The 22,525-nt window shown below is 50.3% G+C and overlaps 3 protein-coding genes across 4 annotated transcripts; all 3 read left to right on the forward strand.

The window, feature by feature from the left end:
* The first annotated feature begins 1,079 nt into the window (after nucleotides 1-1,079).
* LOC141737976 (olfactory receptor 52K2-like) lies at nucleotides 1,080-5,043 on the forward strand. 2 transcript variants are annotated; one of them, XM_074572995.1, is made up of 2 exons: nucleotides 1,080-1,203; nucleotides 4,114-5,043. In XM_074572995.1, the coding sequence occupies exon 2, from the start codon at nucleotides 4,167-4,169 to the stop codon at nucleotides 5,016-5,018; it is 852 nt and encodes a 283-aa protein (XP_074429096.1). In that variant the 5' UTR covers nucleotides 1,080-1,203; nucleotides 4,114-4,166; the 3' UTR covers nucleotides 5,019-5,043. The 2 variants fall into 2 exon arrangements, with proteins under 2 accessions (XP_074429096.1, XP_074429095.1); XM_074572994.1 differs by lacking the exon at nucleotides 1,080-1,203 and having other exon boundaries at nucleotides 3,325-5,043.
* Nucleotides 5,044-10,005: 4,962 nt separating this feature from the next.
* LOC141737977 (olfactory receptor 52K2-like) lies at nucleotides 10,006-11,010 on the forward strand. The gene has a single exon (XM_074572997.1). The coding sequence runs from the start codon at nucleotides 10,006-10,008 to the stop codon at nucleotides 11,008-11,010; it is 1,005 nt and encodes a 334-aa protein (XP_074429098.1).
* Nucleotides 11,011-18,413: 7,403 nt separating this feature from the next.
* LOC141737978 (olfactory receptor 52I2-like) lies at nucleotides 18,414-19,361 on the forward strand. Its single transcript, XM_074572998.1, has one exon. It carries the CDS (start codon nucleotides 18,414-18,416, stop codon nucleotides 19,359-19,361), a length of 948 nt encoding a protein of 315 aa, XP_074429099.1.
* Nucleotides 19,362-22,525: the final 3,164 nt, after the last annotated feature.

The raw sequence follows: 22,525 nt of genomic DNA on the forward strand, positions 1-22,525 counted from the left end.
GCGGGGATTCTCTGAATGGCTTCCTGCCCTCCTTCCCCAGCACTCCTCTCCCTAAATACCATACTGATGGCCTGTGGTTCACGCATGACCTCCACCCTCAGAGACTGCAAGGACAGGGAATACCTAAATTAGGTCCAAAGCATCAACACTCATTTACAAAGCATTCATGAAGTTCATCCTCTGGTGAAAGGTGACTTTAAAATTGTACAGCCCCAAGAATCCCGGCTGTTCCCTTGTGCCCCAGAAGGATTGCTGTAACACTGGATCCAGATCCAAAGCCAGTTTTACACTGACAGGATTAAGCCTGAAGGACACATGCACTGTTGTGTGTGTACCAGGAGAAGACCTAGTCATGTCCAGAGGGATATTTGCCCACCCAGCGATAAAATCTTCCTGCTTTGTGGATCAAAGGTCTGTTTGGCACTGCTTAATGCTGAGACAGACATAACTCATGCAGTGGGAAAGAGGAGTGTTTAAACTTTTAAACTTGTTTAAAAGACGTTGTTATTCCTGGTTATTCCCAGGCAGCAACTTCTCCTCCATGACGATTAGTGTCTCTGAAGTCCCAGCAGTGAGTGATTAGGGTGATCAGGTTCCTCAAGGCATATAGATCGTTCCATGCAGGTCCTTCTGGTAGGTTGAGGAGTTGCTTGGCTGTGTGAGAGAGAAGCAGTACTTGCAGGTGATGTAGGTACAGCCAGGGTCACATTCAAATCCTCCAGGTGAGCTGGGTAGATGTTTTGGGATTATTTTTTTTATTCGATCTGGTTTTATGCCAGTATTTTTAAGCATAGTGCCAAGGTCTGAGCCAAGTTCAAATCTTAGCCAAAATGAAGTGAATATAAACCAATCTATCCAGAAAAGCTTCTATGCAGATATGCCAAGTGGACTTTGTCTCTTATTGAGTTAATGAGCTACTTCATTACTGCCAGATATCCCACATTAAGTGAATATTGTGGTAGAGAACTGCTAGTCATAGACCTGCAACCTCATGCTTCCTTGCATAAGTTAATTACAACAGTGCTAATTACTTGGCTGCAAGCTGCTCCTTGGTTAAATCAACTTCAAACCAGCTGTAGAGACATAGGTGTAACGTCTGCTAACCCGGTCATCTGGGAAGACCTTCAAGTACCTGGTCATAGCTCCAGTCTTCTCCTTTTTGCTTGCTCAAACCTGAAGAGGATGGCAAACACCGCGAGGAAGGTAATCATTTGTTCTTTATGGAAAGGACAGAAGTCATGAGCTCCAGTGAGATACAGGCTTGGTGCTAGGAAAATGCTCTGAAAAGGGTGATTTGGGGAAAGTTTCTGCAACGGGAGATCAGGTCGTGCATGTATCTATCAGAGATTACTTTTGATCTTATACTGGGGAAGGGGTATGGACTGGATCACTGCTCTTGCCCTCTTAAAACCCCAAATTCAAGGGATCTTTGTTTCGGGCTGACCAGGAGTGCTGGGAGGCCATTAGCACAGTCAGATCGGCGTGTGGTTGCAAAAGAAGTTGACTAAATGTTTTTCACAGGCTCAGACTGCGTGGCTGGTAGATTTACAACGTCCGAGAATGATACAAAATGTTAAGTGCGTCAAATCTGGTAAATTTAACTATTATTGCTTAGCAGCAGAGAGGCAGAGCTGACACAAATGAGTGAGGAATGAGTTAAAATCTCAGCTTCAAGTACCAGGATCTATTCGCTCCTCACGAGGTCAGGGAAGCATTGCCGGTATGCTAGCAATCAAAGATTTCAACTCCTTTTGCGTTTCGTTCAATACCGAGCATCTCATCCTCTGAGGGTATTTTAATCTGTTTCACTGATTAGAAGTAAATTACAATAAGTTTGCAACAAATCTAATGGGGTACAGCAAGCCAGGTCAAGGTGCCTGGTAATGTCCCCCATTTCTAGAAAAACTTCCGGATTTTGACTGCTGCAATGAGCAAAACTAGCCGCTTTACAAGTTACTAAACTACTTAATTGCAGACAATAAAATTCTATCAGCTTTTCATGCCAAGGAAACACGAAGAAAATGCTCAGAAATTTGTCAACAGACCTGACAGTGCTGCTCCGCGTGAGCAGCGAGAAGTCTGAAAGTGCTGCTCCCATCCCTGTTCTTGCATGTACAATGCAAAAATAGCCAAAATAAGAGCAACATCTTCCTAGCGTGGCATTTGCATGTAGGCTGCCGCTGCAGTCATTCTTGGGGGGTTGGTGGTAGAAGCGAGAGGTCCACGCAGGTCTGGGCTGGAGCGGGTGAGATGAAAGAACAGCTCGTCCAGGTGCGATGCTCTGTGCAGGGCTGGGACCTGGCACTCGACGTCTGTCCCCCTCTGTGTGTTCAGGGTCCGGAGGCAACTACGCATGAAATGTAGAGGACGGCAGGTGTAACGTGGATGAAACCAAAGTACAGTGGGGACCCTTTGCGTGACCCAAATGGGCTGGTCAGAGAGACTGAGCTAAAGAGGTTTCTTCCTTGGCATTTCACGTGTTTACGAGCACCCAAGAAATCAGCCCCTGCTGAGGGAACTGAACCGGCACGGCCCTGTGAACAGACATGAAAAGGACCCAGGAAAAACTGAGTCTGATGCTTGTTGAATAGCATTAACAGTCTTGATAGCTTTATTACCCAAGATGAAGTACAGGTAATGCTGCCCAGAACAGTACATGGGATTTGTAGATCAATTACCTCTGACAGAGAGGAGGGAGGGAGTATCTGCTTTTTTTTTCCAAGCACAGGATTACAGGATCTCAGATGTGTTTGCCCTTTCCAGATAAATAATTCTGGCACGAGACGCATTTCCTGCTGGACGGGCTTGTGCCAGCTGTGGCTCTGCCTCCCTGAATTTATAGCCGAGGTAGCTGACTGCACTGCAAACAGGGTCCTCTTTGCAATAAACTATTATAAATAACGTTGTCTTGGCAGCCTTTTCACAATATTGGCTTTGCAGCATTTGGCCTTACATTACAAATAGCAGTCAGTGAGTAGAAGCAGCCTGAAATGCCTGTTGGTTTCTGTCACGTGGAGGACTCGGAGCGGTTTGAGGAGAGACGAAACTATTTAGAGGTCAAGGAAGTCAAATGTCTGGAAAGCCAAGGAGATGAAGTCTTGCCCTTTGGTATGTTGGGGAAAACAGAGGGTAGGAGTGCCTGAGAAACATGCATCTAATTCCCATATTGCCAGCGGGCTAATTTAACCCTTCTGTGCCTCTTTTTCCCCTGGTAAAACAGGGACATCTCACAGGACTTCTTTCTTTTGGCAAGGGCTTGAGTATAAGGAGGTACAGGCTCTGTGGGAGGGTCAGCACAGGAAGGGACCAGAGCTGCAGCCTCAGGACGGTTTTGGCCATGACACTGGATTTCCTTCCTAATGCGGGAGTCAGGGATCCTGTAGGTGGGATGCCCGTTCAGAGAGGGACTCCAGCAAGATGGTTTGGGTATAGGGTCCAGCAGGGACAGCCCAACAGCTGACAGCGCTGGCCTGAAGCAGGGCACGCAGCTGTGGGATGCACGGGGTCAGTGCTCTGCTTTCCTGGGCGTCGTTTCTCACAGCAAAAATGCTCTGGGCAACAAACATCAATGTTGCACATATACGTTTGCTGCAGTCTCCCAAGGTGAGAATCAGATGGGGCACACCAGCCTGGGAGAGGTTGTGTTTTACACCTGCAGAAGTGTGTGGGTGACCAGAGTCCTGCTGAGCTGCATCCTCAAAGTATTCTGGATCTTTTCCCTTCTCCCATCTCAGATTTTTGTACTGATGGCAACTAAATGTACTCAACTTCTAGTTTGTAACTCCCAAACTATGGCGTGGAGGGGTGGGGACAACAGCCAGAGGCCAGCCCGGCATGGGAGGAGAAGTAAAATAACTCCCATATGTTTGGACTAAGACCATGCGTGTTTGCATCTTGCCAATGATGGGACTTGAGTGTACCTGGATAAGAGGCAGAAGGACCTGAGCACAGGTCTGTGTGCCTGAGAAGTGGATGGAGTCCATTGCAGTGCTTGCTACAGCTCTTTCTCCTCCCTGTCTATGCCACCTGTTCCTGTGGCTTCCCTTCCAGCCCTGCAGCAGTGCCTCATGTCCTACACGAATCACTCCAGTCCTTTGTCCTTCATCCTGACAGGCATCCCTGGGCTGGAGGATGCTCAGTTCTGGATTGCCTTCCCATTCTGCACCATGTACTTCATGGCAGTGCTGGGGAACATCACACTCCTCCTAGTGAATAGAATGGACCCAAGCCTGCACTTGCCCATGTTTTACTTCCTCTCCATGCTGGCTGCCATTGACCTTGTGCTCACCACTTCCACCATGCCCAAACTCCCGAGCATCTTCTGGTTCCAATCCCATGAGATCGTCTTTGAGGGTTGTGTGGCCCAGATGATCTTCATCTATGGCCTCTACACAGTGGAGTCGGGGGTCCTGCTCACCATGGCCTTCAACCGATACTTGGCTGTCTGCAAGCCCCTGCACTACTCCACCATCCTGACTGGCCCCACCATTGCCAAGCTGGGTTTGGCTGCTGTGGTGAATGGCATGGCCATCATCACCCCTCTGATGTACATGGTGACCAGCCTGTCCTACTGCGGCATCTGTGTCATGCACCATTCCTACTGCAAGCATGTGTCAGTGGTGAAGCTGGCCTGTTGGGACACCTGGCCCAACAGCACCTACAGCATCACGGCTGCCACCACCATGGTGGGCTTAGACTCCATCCTCATCGCTGTCTCCTATGTGCTGATCCTGAGGGAGGTCATAGGCCTCTCCTCCAGAGAGGCTCGTCTGAAGACCTATGGCACTTGTGGCTCCCACGTCGGTGTCATCCTGCCCTTCTACACGCCTGGGCTCTTCTCCTTCTACAGTCAGTGCTGGGGACAGAGGATCCCTGCACATCTCCACATCCTGAGAGCTGACCTCTACCTGCTGGTCCCTCCCATGCTCAACCCACTCATCTACAGGATAAGGACCAAGCCGGTCCAGGAGCGGGTGCTGAGCCTATTCTGTCAGAAAGGGATCCAGCCCAGGTCCTGACCCCAGCCTATTGCTAATGCCAGGGGAAGGAATAGCGTTTGGACCAGAAAACAATGGCAGCATGTTTGGTGAGCAAAGAAAAAGCTTTAAAAGCTGTCTCCTGGAAAAGTGGGATGATATCTTCATCGTCTTGGATGAACCCTGAAAGCTGGAGGCACCATGGAAAATCTGACTGGTGAAACATTATTTTTAGAAAGTGAATTCTGCATTCCTTTTCAGAGTGGAAAAATAAATTGTGTTTAATTGTATCTGTATCTGTGGTCACCCTCAGATCTGTATCCCCTCATGACTCTCCTCTTCATCTCAGCTCTTGATAAAAGACTGCTACCACTTTCGAAATGCAATTCTTTTCGTGGATTCGTCCTCCCTATGCACCTTTTCCATCCAATCCGTAACTCTCCATTTATTCACTTACTAGTTTTTAGCAGTTGCCTGATTTTGGTGCTTGGCTATGAGGGGGGAGTGTGGGCTGTCTGTATGCACATTTACGCGTGCACACTCATCCAGATGTTGGCCTAAATAGGTTTTGTTTTCCTCCCAATCCTGTCTTGAAACCTTACCAAAGTATTTGCAGCAATCATAAAAACCCTGCTCACTTAAGAACAGGGTCTACAGGTCACACCGAAACACTCCCGTGTCGCACAAGGATTTGTTCCTTTCGTATTAGACACACCAGCCATGAAATGTTCTACAAAAATTTTTTCCAATGTTTTAATGAGACTCCCTAACTTTCTGTGTTGCGGTGTCTCTTCCCTAAGCATATAGACACCTGTAAGGGGATTTTGAGAAGCTCCAGTTTTCCATAAATCTTCACTTGTCTCTGAACTCCTGTGAGATCCTGCTCCTGGGGTTTGGGCATTTTAGCAAACTGGCTCTTCTCTTTGGAAACCGTGTAATTCTACACGTGTTGCACTGCATGGGGGTAACACATCGCTCCTTCCCCTGAACTATTGCTCGGGTGCAGCGTTGTGTTTAGGGAGAGCAGGAGTTGTTTGCAATGGGCTGCACGGAGCCGTTGGAGAGTGCAATGGCACGAGTCTCCTTCACTTTCTGCAGATCTCCTTATGCAAAGGACAGGGTGTAAACGAAAAAAAAAAAAAAGCCTGCGGGGCTGTTGTAGGATGGTCACCTCTGAGCACTGGAGGCAGTGAGTGGGAGTGTGGATTAAAGTAGGGGAGCAGAGAACGGGGACTAAGCTCCTCTGGTTCTCTTCAGCAAACCTGACCTGACTTTAACTATGATGAAAACTCATCTCCTAACATCACATACTGACCTACCATCCCAGCTCTCCTTGTGCCTTCATCCCATGGAAATCAGGGCACAGGAATTCCCTGAGTCTGGTCTCTAAAGGAGACCTCTAAAGGTCCTGCGTGGATCCTGCCCTGAACAAGAGAGGAAAGGAGAGCACTGCAAAGAGCTGTGGTGACCACCAAACTCAAATTGGTGGGTATAAACTCAATTCTTTTGGTGTCTACTGACACTGCTGCCTTTGGGTGCCCTCTGGATTACACAGTCGTATCCCCCACCACGACGACCTCCTTTGGGAACAGTATAGTCTACACAATGCCCAACAATTAAAAAACAGCACAGATCCTCCTGCCTGACTCGAAGACCAGACTCTTCCAACCTGGATCTTGTAGTCATGGTTCAAGTTGGGGCTGGAAATTGCCAGTGCTCAGTGCACTGCCTGGAGCCTGCCAGGCAGCAGATTTATTCCCCAGTTACAGTGTGTGCCTCCACTGCCGTTGCCTGATGCTGCCCAGGTAGGACGCGGTGCTCCCAGTATCACCCAACCTTCCCCGTCCCGGGGGTCACCCAGCCAAGCTTGGTGCGGCTCTTCTCATCCCCTTCAGGGAAGCAACCCACTGCTTTCAGCAGCCACTCAGTGCCAGCCCTTTGGTCAAGGGGGTTTCAACAGCAAACCCTGGGTTTGCAAATGAAGGAGACTTAGGCAAAATTAGGTCAAAGTGGCCAGAATTGGTCTGCCCCATGATTTCTATCTAGCTGTGCTCTTTCTGCTGTTGCCTTAGAGGATGCAAAGCACAAGTGTGGGATGGGACATCCCTCTCCTGACTGTGGCCTCTGAGAGCATGGAGATAGCCAGGAGCTCCATCTCATGGTCATGCAGTCATGGAAGGAGACCCAGACCTCATTCACATCTGGAAAGATTCAGCGTCTGGAAAAGAGGGAGCTGGCAATGCCAAGCTCAGGGACCTGTGTTTGGAAGGGTGGAGGGTCAATGGATGAGGAAGAGTTCAGGCTACCGCAAGGGTTATAAGCACTCTAGGGGATTGGCAACAACATCTTCTCAATTAAACAAACCGAATTAGGAGAGTAGTCAGTAAATGAGCAGGTCATCTGCACACGGGCGTGTGTATTGACTCATTTCTTGAGCCATGAGACAGACACACCAGGGATTCCTCTCAGCAAACTTATAAATGCTTCCACCGCTGAAAGGTGCTGTGTCAGAGAAGGAGGCGACATATCTGGTTGGGAGCAGGGCTGGGCAGTGTCACTCTGGCAGGGGCTGGGTGAGTTGGGTCACCAGTTGGCTTCTCTTGACAAGTCTGCGGCAGCAAGGCAGGTAGGCCATCCATGGGTGCACGGATTTTAAATAGAAGCAGCACAAGAGGATTTGCTGCTGCAGCCTTTTCTTTATAAACTTAAAAAATATATCTATTACAAAAGAGGGGGGAAAAAAAAGAAAAAAAGAAAAAGAAAAAGTGAAGAGTCTGGAAAAGGCCTCATGACCCTCTCTGGTCCCATGGTGCTTGACCACATCCTCCACCAAAAAAAAGCACCATGAATTTTGAAAAAAATCTTAGGCAACCTTGGCTTCCTGCAACAGAAAATTCTCAGACCAGCTTGCACATTGCCATCTCAGGGAGTTTGCTTTACAACTGAATAAATTTAAGGGTAGGCTTTATCCCCAGGCGCATAGCTTTTACTCGCCTCCATTCTGTTTGCTTGTTTTCAGGAATGGGAACGTGTGGGCAGGGGGAGTGGGGAGGGAATGCGTGTGTTTGGTTTTTGAAGTTGTTTCTGCAGTCACTCCATGGACCACCTTCGGAAGTCTTACAGAACAGATATGAACAAAACCTGATCCCATCTGGCAGCCTTGTCAACACAAGGTGGCTGTACCAGGGCCATCCCTAACAGATAGTTGTCCTGCTTGGTCTTCTGCAAAAATGGAGTGTCAGTCTCCGTGGGCACCGCAGCTCTATTTTCATAAGTGCATTGCTATCTTTACCATCGGAGAAATTTTCTTTAAGCCTAGACTGAATTTCTCCTACTCTTGCTGGGATTTAGACGCCTGACTTGGCCTTTCCCAGGACATGTAGGACAATTATTCTCTTCCACTTCACTGTAGCCTTTAATGTGCTTCAAGGCTCTTCTCAAGATCATTCCCCAGCTGAGAGAGTCCCCTCAGCTCTCCAGCTAAGCTTCATCCTTATTTCTGAACTCCCTCTGCCATTATTTTCACTAAAGTGCCTGCCACAGTGCATTTCAGTCTGCAGACCTCCAGCCGAGTCCTTCACCCCTGCCTTTCATGGTCATCCTACCTGAGGGTGTTCCACTGAACAAGCAACTCTGAGAGTATGATTTGCTGAGAAACTTCACTTTGATCTGCTAACATGTTTTATAAATGACAAGAAAGCAAGCAAAGATTTTTTCCTGGGAAGATCTACCCTTGATAACGTGATGCTTTCTGGACATGTCACACTCTGCAAGGTTCTGCTGGAAAATAGCAATTAATCTGGCTGAGAGAGGGGCTGCATCCCTGGGAAAGAGAAGCTCCAATGCTTCTCTTTCCCAAGGTGAAGGTGGTGTGGGCAACTGGACCTCCCAAGTGTGGGAGTATTGAAGCCACACATGAAGTGGAGCTCTTTTAAGAGTGGTCTTGGGCAAATGGGTGCATCACCCAAGACGCCTTTGTGAGACCTCCACTGTGTGACTCTAACCAGGCAGGGGCAAGAAAGATGCTTTAAAGGAAGGTGTAAAGAGGAAAACTGTGTGGGTGAGTAGGAGCAGCGCTCTGGTCTTGTGTAAGGGGACAAAGGAGCAGAGACTCTTTTGCTTAGCAAACAAACCCAGCCTGAGCTGGGTTGTGTGGCTTTATAGATACACTGGGCTGCAAATGCCAGGGAGGGAAAAGCATAATCAGATTTAATTTCAGAGGTGGTGGAAACTGGAGGGGAACACACTGGCAGAGAAAAGCAGAGGTAATTTCCCAGCTGTTGCAGCAGGGTGGACAGTTGGAGCTGTTTTCCAGAGGATGCATGAAAGCAAAATACACTAGGATGTTGACTATCTGTTCTCCTGGGTAAGATAAGCTGTCACACCTAAAGCAATGGGCACTCAGCTCTGTGATCCAGAAAGTCCTTTTCAGCTTCATCATTCTAGATACAGAGCAAGACAAATGGGAGATGAAGATGGGAAATCAAATAGTCAGTGTTGATGAAGGCGTTAAAAAATTCTCCTGCAGAATTTCCATCAACTGAGGTTTACTCACTTCCACGTCTCATGGTGGCATGTGGGGGAAGAACAAGGATTTGACTAACTCTTCTCTGCCTGTTTTGGTATAGGAACTATGGGTCCTCAGATGACACTAGCAAATGTTAGGTTCATGAGAAAGGGAAGGGGTTATTTCACAAAAGGTGCTGTTAGTTTGTGAAACTCCTTGCTAAAGGACTGTGTGGGTGCTAAGATTTTGCAAGGAAGAGGCTAGATGGGTTTCTGGGGTGGGGTTAATTAAAATGGAAAAACCACATCCAGTCCAGGATGTCCCTGAGCTTCAAATTGTTGGTAGCTGGGAAAGCAGTAGCAGAAGTGTCATGGTACATTTCCTTTCTCATATTCTTCCCTAGGGGTTTGCTTTTGATGCTGGACATAGGATCGGAGGCTGGATGGACCTTTGGTGTGGCCCAGGGTATGGCTGTCCTTGTGTGCCTGGGCTCTCCTCACGCAGGCTCCTGCAGTGACCACCATGCCCCTCTCATGTCCCACCAACATCTCGCTGTCGGAGCTGCACCTGACAGGCATCCCGGGGCTGCAACACCTGCACCACTGGATCTCCATCCCCTTCTGCATCATGTACCTCATCACGCTGGCTGGGAACAGCATCCTCCTGTGCTTGATAAAGGCTGATCCCAGCCTGCACCTGCCCATGTTCCTCTTCCTGTCCATGCTGGCTGTCATTGACCTGGTGATGTCCACCTCCATCACCCCCAAAATGCTGAGCATCTTCTGGTTTCATTCCACTGCCATCAGCCTGGATGCTTGTCTTACCCAGATGTACTTTGTTCACGCTTTCTCTGTGATGGAGTCGGGGTTGCTGGTGGCGATGGCCTTTGACCGCTACGTGGCCATTTGCAATCCACTGCGGTACTTGTCCATCCTCACCAGCCCCGTTGTGGCTGCCATTGGCTTGGCTACCTTATTCAGGGCTGTGGTTTTCATGAGCCCCCTCACCTTCCAGATCCGCCACCTGCCTCTTTGCAGCCCGGCAGTCGTGGACCACTCGTACTGCGAGCACATGGCCGTGCTCAAACTGGCCTGTGGGGACGCTGCCTTCAGCAACACCTACAGCCTCTCTGTCTCCACCTACGTGGGCAGCTTTGACTCACTGCTCATCGCCCTCTCGTACCTGCTCATCCTCCGAGCTGTGCTCAGTCTCTCCTCCCCACAAGCCCGCAAAAAAGCCTTTAGCACCTGCAGCTCCCACCTCTGCGTCATGGCCCTCTTCTACATCCCTGGGCTGCTCTCCATGTACATGGAAAGCTACCACCAGGAGCTCCCACCCCACGTCCAGGTCCTGTTGGCTAATATCTACCTCCTCATCCCACCGGCATTCAACCCCCTGATCTACGGCATCAGGACAAAGCAGATTCGTGATGGAGCACGCAGGGCCATCTCCCGGAGGAGACCCATAGCAGGAGGGGTTGGGCCTGGCCTTCAGGGCACAGGGCTGAGAGTCAAGTCCATTCCCTAGAATGGCCAAAAGACGTGCTGGATCTTGGCGTGGCTCTCAGCGTACTTTCAAAGCTGCAGGTGCCCCAGGAAATGTTGGCACCCACTGAACTCGGGTCAGCACCAAGGGCTTCAGCTGGTTGTTCTCCTGGCTGTCCCTAGCACACGGCAGTGACGTTGGCACAGCACCTCTGGGTGCTCCAGTTCCCTCAGATCTCCCAGTATAAATGAGGATTGCAGCCACCACCTGACCTTGTTCTGGCAAAATGCCCTAGTGCAGCTGAACCACAGGAAATAGCTGTTTCCTTAACATATCACTTTATGTGCAGGGGAGCTGTGCCAAGAGAGGTAAGGGACATGGGGTCACAAGACTGTGGGATAACTCAGGCTGCAAGGGACCTCAAGAGGTCTCTAGTGCAACCTCCTGCTCAAAGCAGGGTCACCTATGAGATTGCTGAGAACATCCCCTCCCTCTCAGTGGAGGTCTGTCAGCCCTGGGGAGCAGGTACCCACACACGGTCACCACTGTCCTGAGCGCACAAACACAGCACACACTTTATCTGTCTCTCACCACACTCAATCACCTGAACACCTCTCTGGCTCTCCCCTCCCTCTGTCCCCCACCCCTACAGCGGGGCTACACCAGAGCATCCATTCAGTAGCATCCGGTTGCCATCTCCTTGACGACTTCTTCATGCTGTAACAGGTGAAGTCGCCCCGGTGGAAGTGGCAGTCGGTCCCTCTGAGCAGGAGAAGTGCGGTGGAGGCCAGCACAGACAGCTGAGGTGCCCGCTGGCCTCTGGGCATTGCTGCACCTCTGCCCTGCACAGGGGCATTTCTCCACCAGCCCTCTCCATGCACCTTGGAACTGGTTTTACCCAGGACAGAGTTAATTTTTGTCATTGTACGGGGCTATATTTTGGACTTGTGATGAAAGCAGTGTTGATGGTAACACACTGATGTTTTAGCCACTGCTGAGCAGGGCTTGCACAGCATCAAGATCTTTCCTGCTCCTCATTCTTCCCCACCAGTGAGTAGCTTTGGGGTGCACAAGGAGCTGGGAGGGATCACAGCCAGGACAACTGACCCCGACTGACTGAAAGGATGTCCCAGACCATATGGCATCACGCTTAGCAATAAAAAATGGGAGGGAGGTTTTCCAGGGCTGACATTGCTCGGGGACTGGCTGGAAATTGGTTGGCTGGTGCAGAGCAATTAGATTTTTTTGCATCGCTTCTTTTTCTGGGTTTTATTTTCCTTTGTTGTTGTTGGCTTTTGTTTGGGTTTTTTTTTCCTTTTTAATTATTAAACTATCTTTACCACATTTCATGAGTTTTCACAGTTTTATTCTTCTGATTCTCTTCCCTACCCCGCTGTGGAGGGGATGGGGGTGAGCAAGCAGCTGTGTGGGGCTGAGCTGCCCACAGGGGCTAAACCAGGACAGCCGTGGATGCCATCCTCCTGCAGGGACCTGGCGCCGAGGCTGTTGGGTTGTGTGATTAAAGATTCGCCTCCATAAACCCAAAGGATCGGAGGAATGTGGCAGGCAGGGGAACCCCAAAATCCCCCTCAGAGGCAGCGGAGCCCCCAGCCCGGCTGCTCCCCAGAAGGATGCTCAGCCCATAGCCAGGTGTGAGACCTCCAAGTTGGGAGCGGGTAGTGGGTCCAATGGCAGTGGGTCTCCCTCCGTACAAACTGACACGGGGTACTGCCTATAGTGGGGCGGGGGGCACAGTCGGGGCGCTTTGGGACTTTGCAATTCTCATGATGGGACATTTCCGGGAGGAACCAAATGCTGTGAATGGGAGGGATCAGGGTGGATTGGGGGCAGACAAGTGTGGGAAAACAGAGGGATAAGGGGATGAAAGGGTCCGGTCACATGTAAATAAGCTGTTGGTCAACATGACAGTCTGTGCATGCTTCTGTCTTCTCATTAAACTCCATTTCTAACAACAACCCTGGGTGAGGGCCCCCTAACCTGTGTGAGCACCGAGGGCTGAGCACCAGCCGCTGGAGTGGAGACCATGGACCATAGGGGCCCACGAATCCAGGGCGCCAGCAGCTGGAGAGGCTGGGGTGGGTACGTACATCAGCGTGCAATCACACATGGAATCACAGAATAATAGGGGTTGGAAGGGACGTCTGGAGATCAACCATCAAACATCAAGCAGGACCACGCCGTGAGTAAGCTGAGGTTTGGGAGTCAGGTGTCAGCGAGGCTGTAGGTCTGGGCTGGATGCTGGAGAGCCCAGAGGGTTTGAGCTGCTGCTGGAGGCACCAGGGAGGTCTGAGCTACACTACTGCAGAGTCCATGGGGTTGGCTACTGGTGATGCCATAGGACTCAGCCAGCTCCTGGAGAGGGCTGTTCTCCTCTGTGTATGTGGATGAGGCAACTGGGGAGACCAGGGACCCAGGGCCAGCTACTGGGTAGACTGAGGGTCTAAGCACAGCTGCCAGAGGGACCCATGTCATACATATGCACATACAATTTCCTCTAAAAGCATTTATCCTAATCAGCCAGAGAAGAGAACAGGATCAGGCCATTGATGCTGTTTGTGTTTGTGTGTGTGTTTTCAGTCTGTGTTGTCCTGTGTGGCTGACTGGTCTCCGCTTGCAGACAACCTGGGGCAAGGTCTGTGTTTGCACCCTCTGGTCCAGATCAGCAGCCAGGAATCTCCTGGGCACAAAAGCAATAAACACACTGACACGTTATGACGTGACAGGCTCCAAAGTGTGTGAAGAGCATGGGGGACCTTCCCTTGGGAAGAAAGGCTTGCTTTGGGTGTACTGAAACCTCCTGATCTGCCATTGAGACATATCAACCAGAGAAGTGGACTTGAAGAAAAACAGCCTAAATCTAAGAGTTTTTCTTGAAAGCATGCTCCCTACCTGCAATCTAACACAGTATCCCTGCCTGGGCACATGACCTGACCACTGAAGACATTCCCTCTCCTTGACAGGACACAGTGCCATTTTGTGTGTCTGGAAAGGAGAAACTGCAAGGCATCATTGCCATCCAACACATAGAGATCCCTGCAGGATGGAGGGGCATTTCTGGCTGTCTGGGTTTGTTCAGGTGTGGAGAAGACATGGGTCCCTGGAGGGAGAAGAGGCCAAGAAAATAATGTGCGTAAGACCATGGCACTAGAGATAACATTGAGCCCACATGGAGCTGAGTGATGGATGGTAGAAATGCCTTGTCCTGAACAGGCTCTGAGCTGTAGCCCCTAGGGGCTGCTTTGAGGCAGAAGCTCTGACAGACTGAAGCATCCCAAATGTCAGAGCTGATGCACCCATCCTACATCAGGTCACAGAATCATAGAATCATGGAATGGTTTGGGTGAGAAGGGACCTTAAAGGTCACACAGTGCCACCCCCTGCCCTGGGCAGGGACACCTCCCACCAGCCCAGCTTGCTCCAAGCCCCGGCCAACCTGGCCTTGAACCCCTCCAGGGATGGGGCAGCCACAGCTTCTCTGGGCAACCTGGGCCAGGGGCTCACCGCCCTCACAGCCAAGAATTTCTGCCCGAGATCTCAGCTCAATCTCCCCTCTTGCAGTGGAAACCCCTTCCCCCTCGTCCCATGGCTCCCCTCCCTCATCCAGAGTCCCTCCCCATCTCTCCTGTAGGCCCTCTTCAGGTACTGGAGGGCTGTTATGGCCGTTATGGGGTGAGGCAGTCCCAGATGTGATCCCAGGCTCTCCAGGGCAGCCAGACGGTCGGAGTAGAGTTCATGGGACAAGACATCTCACATGGGAACAGAGGTTGCCTTGGAGGCTGCATCTCCATCTCACACCCCAAGTGTACACTCCCATTCCTCTGGGAAAGTGCTGGGTTGGAGAAAGGACACAGGGGCTGTGAAGAAAGTGCTCTTAGGGCAGGGAATGCATCTGCAGAACAAAAACCCCCTTTCTGACAAAATCTCTAGGAATGACATTCCCTGCACATCACAAATGACCATGTCTTCATCTCCTCCCTCACCTCGCATGTTCAGACCCTGAGCTGAACAAATCCTGTGCTGTTGACCAAGATTTTAGGGTGGCAGGAAGCATTGAGGGTGGAAACAGAATAGACAGGACAAGGCAGAAGAGGGTGTTGGTGGGACAGAGCTAGGATGGAAGCTCTCCGAGGCAGTCCCACCTCTCCTCTCAGTGCTGTGCTTGCATGGCCCTGACACAGCCCAGTCACCACAGTATAATGACCTGCTGGACTTGTATTAGGTCGGATAATTTTGTATGGATGACAGGAAAATAAAGGACAAGCTCCACTTCAGTATGGCATTCCTCTCGCACTGTGCTTCTGCTCACACGCAGGTTCTCGTCTGCACTTGCCTCAGAACCTTTTTTTGGAAAATAAACTGAAAAATTAGGGAAAATTAGGGATTTATTCCCTAATGAGCTGGCATTCTGTTAATGATCATTAAAGGCAGGCCTTACACCTGCTGGAGGCTTGCCATCGTGTGTGGTTTCCTTATGCATGACCAGTAGGCATCGTTCCTCAGCTGCGTGCTGCGTGATCAGCCAAGGCTCGGGACCTGCTGCGAGATCATGGAATTTTTCAGAGCTGGAAGGGACCTCTAGAGATCATCTATCCAACTCCCCTGCTAGAGCAGCATTGCCCACAGCACATTACTCACGACTGCAGCCAGGCGCGTCTTGAAAGTCTCCAGAGAAGGAGACTCCACAACCTCCCTGGGCAGCCTGTTCCAGTGCTCTCTCACCCTCACCGTAAAGAAGTTTTTCCTCATGTTTGATCGGAAATGCCTACCTCCCGGCATGGATTCTTGCACAAACTCCTTTCAGGGAGACATAAAAGTTTGCTGTAATTGTTCTGAGTGGAGATAAGAGTGGAAACCCCGAGTTTCGAAACCATCTTGCTCTCTCTGGCAAAACCAAAGGGATTTTTCTCCACTTCAGACGGACTTAGTTTACATTTTGTGCGTTGGTCTCACGGGCACCCATCAGGCTCTGGAGACTGCCAGACCCTGAGACCCCAATGGTATGACACTACGAGGGAGAACTAATGAAAGAAGCTGAAGCAGCCTTGAAAATTTCCATCTCCTCGTAGAAGAGACAACCTGATCTCTGCGTCCTCCACCTGTTGTCCCTTCGGGGATTTCCAGAGGATGGATTAATACCCCAGCGTTGCTGCACGTGGAGACACACAGAGGTGTTCTGCTGCAGCCCTGCAGGTGAGACAAATGCCTGTGCTTATCCTTCTTGGCAGATCGGGATGAGAAACCTTTGCTTAGGCTGCAAATCTCATCTGTGCTACGTTTTTCCATCTCCCAGGCCGAGAAGTCCCAGTGATCGGGGTTCTTCAGTACTGCTGCAATACTGACAATAATATCGTGCCAGGCACTAGCTGCAGAACTGAACTTCTGGAAGCAGATATACTTTTGCCTTGGATGTAGGCACCTGTGGACGCTGCTCTGGATTCAGACACACGTAAGTGCCTGGAGGTAGTTGTCCACACATGCTTGTGTGCTGAGTGCTTGGTGCCTAAGCACTGAGTACTGCCGGTGGAGATCCAGCTTCTATGATCCTGGAGAGCAACCCAGCTCACCCAGGGCAGACACATAATTTAGGGAGTCAGTTACTCCGTGGGCTCCGTGCTCGAGCTCTTCTCTGTCTGCAACAGGGTCTCAGACCCTCAGGGTGTCATTCCACTGCCTCTTGGATGTCTACAGCCACTTGAGTTGCCCCCAGGTACCCAAGGCATCCATGTGACAGAGGCAGACCATCACCCAGGGTTTGCAAGGACCTGCACCCTGCTGGCTGTAAAGGAAGTAGAGGCCAGGTGGGACACACCTGGAGGTCTCAGATGGCTCTTGGCACCCGTGTTTAGGCAGCTGAACCGTGCCCTGAGTCTTTGTGGGGGGAGCCTCATGTAGACCCTGAGATCTGCTGTGTTAAAGTGGGGCTTGCGCCATCCCAGGATGCACAGCCCTGTTTTGCAGCAGGGGCTGGTCCAAAAGGCTGGTCCATGTCACGGGCAGTTTGTGGGTCCACTCGGGAGCATGGGTCGGTGGAAGCGGCCACAGCTTAACCTCGCTGCTCTAATCTGGAGTCCCACCTGACTCCTGCAGCTTCTGGTCACCTGGGTGCAGAGGGTCAGTGCAGTGCAATTATAAGTGGTAATTAAAAAAGGCATTTTGATCCTGTTACAGACTCTAAAATGTCCTGATTTGCAGACTTTTGGGCCAGAAGGTAAGCACTTCTGTCCTGACCAGTGTTTTTAGCCAGCAGCTCCTGCAGCAACCCCAAACCTGGGGCTAAGCCATAGTTCTCTATTTTAAAACTTCACGTGCTGTGTTTCCTTAGTGACTCCCGGTATCTTCTTTATTTCTATTCTGAACTTGTCTAGCTTCTGCTTCTCACTACTGCCACACTGGCCATGTCTAATGTTAAATTTTAGCCTAAATGATCCTGTAGCATGACTGTACATAGGTGAATTTTACTCCACGTTGTCACGAATACGGGCATTGCCAGCCAGGAGCCACGCCCCAGCCTGCTGCTTGCTAAAAAGCTGCTGATGGATGATCATCCAGGCAATTTCTTTTGACAGGCAGGGATCTGGTGTGGTCCTCACCTGCCTGGTCTTTGCCACTGTGTGGGGAGAAGCAGCAGAAGCAGCAGCAGAGTTTTGTCACAAATGAATGCGCAGATTCTGCCCACCATACTCAGACTCTTCCTCCTGTCTCTCCAGGATTGTTCTCTGGAGTTTCCGTATTACCTTCAAGCTTCTCCCATCAGAAAACCTCAGAAATTAATCTTTTCCTTTGACTATCACATAGTTTTGCTGGCTTTTCTTACGGGTGAATGACAGAATGAAGACAGAGCAGTAAAAGGCATTTTCATGATCACGCTTAACGTCCCAGAACACTTTCTGAGACCCCTTTTTACCCTACAAATTTGGGGAACCTCCTATGTTGAGCCCATTGCAGGGAAGCCAGGACTGCTCAGGCAGAAACGCTGTCTGAGGGAAGCTGGATGCTGACATTTTTCTCTCCTCTTGCAGCTTATTTCAAGATGTCAGCTGAGCGGTGGTGAGCAACCAATAAAGAAATAAGCCTTTCACAAGCAACGGACTGTAAAAGCTCTTTGGTTGTCCCTGGTGGCACAACTTGAAACATGAACTTCTTCACCTTGTAGGAACTTTCAAACCATAGCACCCCCATTTATTCATTTATTCATTTATTCATTCATCTCCATTTATTCATTTATTCATTTTTTCTGATCCGTTCCCCTTACCTGGTCGTGTTACGGTGTTGCGCTCCCATCTCACACATCGTAATAACAATGTGGATTCCTGATTTGGCTCGTGCACTGATGCAGAGTCCCCACCTTATCCCCCTTAGTTCTGGACATCTCAGGGCTCAAAATTAGTCTCCTTTTGTTAAGCACAAAAGGAAGATTCTCCTGCATGGCTTCTGAACCCTTCAACCGCCTCAACAGCAGCTCCTCCTCTTTCACCCTTGTGGGTGTCCCCAGCTCGGAATCTTTCCCCACCTGCTGGGGCATCCTTTTCTGCTCAGGCTACATCATCACCTTGGTAGGAAATGGTGTCGTTTTGCTTGTCATTGGGCTGAACAACTCCCTGCGGGACCCCATCCATTTGTTCCTGGCCATGCTGGCCATCATCGATGTGGTGATGGTGACATCCATTGTCCCCAAGATGCTGAGCATATTCTGGCTGAAGTCTACAGAGATTGGTTACATGGCCTGTTTTGTTCAGATGTTCCTTGTTCACTCCACAACATCAGTGGAGTCGGGAGTGCTCCTGGCCATGGCTGTTGACCGCTATGTTGCAATTTGTCACCCCCTCAGGTACCAAGCCATCCTGAATCGCCAAACAATTGCGCAAATAGGCCTAGCCATTGTGGTGAGAGCTCTCCTTTTCATCGTTCCCTTGACAGGGATGGTGACCAATCTCCCCTATTGCCGTTCCCGTGTGGTTCCCCATTCATACTGCGAGCACATGGCTGTGGCGAAGCTGGCGTGTGCGGACCCCAGACCCAGCAGGCTTTACAGTGTAGCTGGGTCCTCTCTTATAGTAGGGATGGACATGGCGTTCATTGCTGTGTCCTACGGGATGATCCTTAAAACTGCCCTGAGGAAAAAATCATGCTGGAAGGCCTTCAGCACCTGCGGATGTCATCTCTGCGTGCTGCTGCTGTATTACGTCCCAGGGATAGTCTCCATATACGCACAGCAGTTTGGCAGCGGCATCTCCGTGCATGCACAGGTTCTGCTGGCTGATCTCTACCTGACACTCCCCACCATGCTGAACCCCATCGTTTACAGCATCAGGACCAAGCAGATCCGGCAGGCAGTGCTCGAATTGCTATTTTCCAGGAAGATTCATGCCTGACACAGTAGTCAGTGGTTTTCCAGATGTTTTCATCTGTGCAAAGACAGCACGAATTTCATTCCTGTTGAATGCATGTGGTGAACAGAAGCAATGAGAGGACAGGGGAGGACTCGTTGTCTCAGATGACCACATGAGACCCCACTTGGTGATAAGAGCTACTTGGGACTGGGGTCATCAGCAAATACCAGAGTCTTATTTCCCTTCCTTCTTTCCAGGTGACACAGAGAAGTAAGCAACCGCCTTTGAGTTTTGAGATGTTCCCAATGTCATGAACATCCCTGTGATACCTTAAAGCAACATTTCAGGGCTCTGGATATATTTGCGTAAACGGTGAAAAATCTTCTAATCCAAATGGGGAAATTTCTTCAATGTTGTCTCTAGTCCCTGCTGGACCATCAGGGCTAGCAATAGGAGACTGTCGCACATTGTAGGTGCTCAAGCCACAGAGGGTCTCCTCTCTGGGCCTCCCTTGCACAAAAGGCTGACCTCAATGAGCACAGACCAGCTTTTGCAGGTTTCTGGCTGATGATGGAAACCCAACATCTTTGAAACTGAGCTCCTCAAAGCATTCTGTCCACCCGACAGTTCACACCAGCTGGGTGAGGAAACCAAAGTTGGGGAGATGCACAATGGTGTTTAGGGGCCCACACCTTGTAGTGGTGGAAATAAACACTGAATCTGCTTGGGAATACTTATCAGTCCTGTGTTTGCTTGTTGTCATGACCACAAGTCCATGAATAACTAGATCTAGAGTGTCTTGAAGGCCTGAAGGACGGCATGCCATTGGCCAGAGTGTCTCAGACCTGAGTGCCTGGACAACTCTTGCTACCAGTAGACCAGTTACATCCCAGACTTTTCTGAGCCCTCTCTGAGCCAGCCAACGATGTCCAACCAGGATTCACAGGCTCTGTCTGGGGGTTGCAGCACCCAACCATGCTGAGATTTCCCCAGGTCCAAGAGCCCTCCTGTTCTGGAAGCTGGGATCCAGGCGGGAACAACCCAGACAAGTCAGGTCCCCCAGCAATGACAGGTTTTATCTGGAAGCTGCAGGCACAAGGAGATGCTCTGAGGGTCTACAGCTTAGCATCATCAGGTGGAAAGCCCAGCTCTGACCTGGGATACGGAGATACTCTGCAGGCATTATTTTGAACTGCTACTGGAGGCTCACTGGGAGACGTGCAATTCCCGTGAACATGATGATATGTGTCAACAACAACTATCCAAAGTACCAACACCAACAGTTCATATCCCTATAGCTTGGTTTTTTTCAATACTAAGAGGTTCAGCAGGTTCAGAGGCTCAGCCACCCACAAGAGTTCCTGCTCCTCAGAAACAGAGGGTGCTCCAGTGACAGCCCTCTGCAGGGATGCTCCTCCTGGGGCTGGAGCCTTCTGAGACTCAGTAACACCTACAGTACAAAGAGTCCATGTTTTGGAACAAAAGCAGCAGGCTGGTAAGCATTTGCCTGGGGTGTGCCCATTGCACAAGGGCAATGTGTCGTTGTGGCCAAGAAGGACAATGGTCTCCTCTGGGGCATTGAAAAAAGCGTGGCCAGCAGGTGGAGGGAGGTCATCCTCCCCCTCTGCTCTGCCCTGGGGAGACCACAGCTGGAGCACTGGGTCCAGTTCTGGACTCCTCAGTTCCAGAAGGACAGGGAACTGCTGGAGAGAGTCCAGCGGAGGCTGCGGAGATGCGGAGGGGCTGGAGCATCTCTGTGCTGAGCAAAGGCTGAGAGCCCTGGGGCTGTTCAGCCCGGAGAAGAGCAGACTGAGAGGGGATCTCATCAATGCTCAGCAAGAGCTAAAGGGCGGGGGGCAAGAGGATGGGGCCAGACTCTTCTCAGTGGTGCCAGGGGACAGGAGAAGGGGTAACGGTCACAAACTGGAACACGGGAAATTCCATCTGAACATGAGGAAAAACTTCTTTCCTGTGGGGGTGGCAGAGCCCTGGCACAGGCTGCCCAGAGAGGTGGTGGAGTCTCCATCTCTGGAGACATTCTAAATCTGCCTGGAGGTGTTCCTGTGCAACCTGCTCTGGGTGACCCTGCTGTGGCAGGGGGTTGGACTGGATGATCTCCAGAGGTCCCTTCCAACCCCGGCCATTCTGTGATTCTGTGTTTTGCCATGGTTATGTGACAGCTCCCATTAGGACATTTAAGATATGGGAGTGATGCAATAGAGAGAATTCAGTAGAGGTCAATGGCTGTGTCTCAGAGCTGCTCATGGTCCTCTGTTTGTGGGGGTGGGAGTTTCATCCAGAGAGAGGAGCCACAACCCCACTTGGGCCTGAGGGTGGAGCAGGAGCAGAGGGTTGACGTTGGGGAACTGAATCCATTAACACAAGGACTCAGAAGAAAAGCCTAGAGGGAGGGCATGTTTCCTCCAACAGTAGGGGAGTGGGACAACTCTCATCCTTCTCAGACACGTTCAGGGCAGAGGTCCACATGGTCACCATCATCTCCCTTACAGTCATGGCAATGAAAGAGGCAGGTGAAGCATAATTCCTCTGACGTACTTCAGATATCAGCTTTAGGTTGGGATGAATACTGTCCTAAAATCGCCACTTGTCTCCCTGGATATGAAGGCAATCTGGAGGACTAGCTCCAGCCATAGACTGACACCTTGTCTTCAACTGTCACCTGTGTTTGTTCAGATGAATCCTGCATAAAATGTTCTGTTTAGTCCTCACTTCTACATCAATTTAAAAGTTAAACTCAGTGAAATACGTTCAATTTCAAAACTGTTTGAACGTGTCATTCCCCACATCAGAAACATTTTCTCCTGTCTTTATGATGTTTATCCAACTTTCTGCTGCACATTCCCCTGACATCTCGAAAAAAAACGCAAACAGTTGACAATGTTTCTGCTATCCTGAATTTGCATTTTTTGCTATGCTGAATTTGCACATTTCAGCCTTATGCTGCCTGGGGCCTGGGGAGGGGGTCTGGTGGGGGCAAGGACAGCTCGTGCCATGGCACAGCCCTTTGTGCTGAGAGCCAGGAGAGGCTTCCAAGTACTGGTTCAGCAGAGCCAGAAGTGAAGCTGCGCTTGCATTGCCCCAGGAGAAAGACAAAGGTCTTTCATTCTGCTGGAAACAACTATTCCTGTCCAGCTTGGTCACCTCCTAGCATGTGTCATTTGTAAAAGAAATTAAGTGAGAGAGAA

Source organism: Larus michahellis, chromosome 1, assembly GCF_964199755.1.
Source record: "Larus michahellis chromosome 1, bLarMic1.1, whole genome shotgun sequence".
NCBI classification, from domain to species: domain Eukaryota; kingdom Metazoa; phylum Chordata; class Aves; order Charadriiformes; family Laridae; genus Larus; species Larus michahellis.

What these genes read in the sequence shown, in the direction of transcription:
- LOC141737978 (XM_074572998.1), top strand. Translation starts at nt 18,414, where the DNA reads ATGGCTTCTGAACCCTTCAACCGCCTCAACAGCAGCTCCTCCTCTTTC.
- LOC141737977 (XM_074572997.1), top strand. Translation starts at nt 10,006, where the DNA reads ATGCCCCTCTCATGTCCCACCAACATCTCGCTGTCGGAGCTGCACCTG.
- LOC141737976 (XM_074572994.1), top strand. Translation starts at nt 4,020, where the DNA reads ATGCCACCTGTTCCTGTGGCTTCCCTTCCAGCCCTGCAGCAGTGCCTC.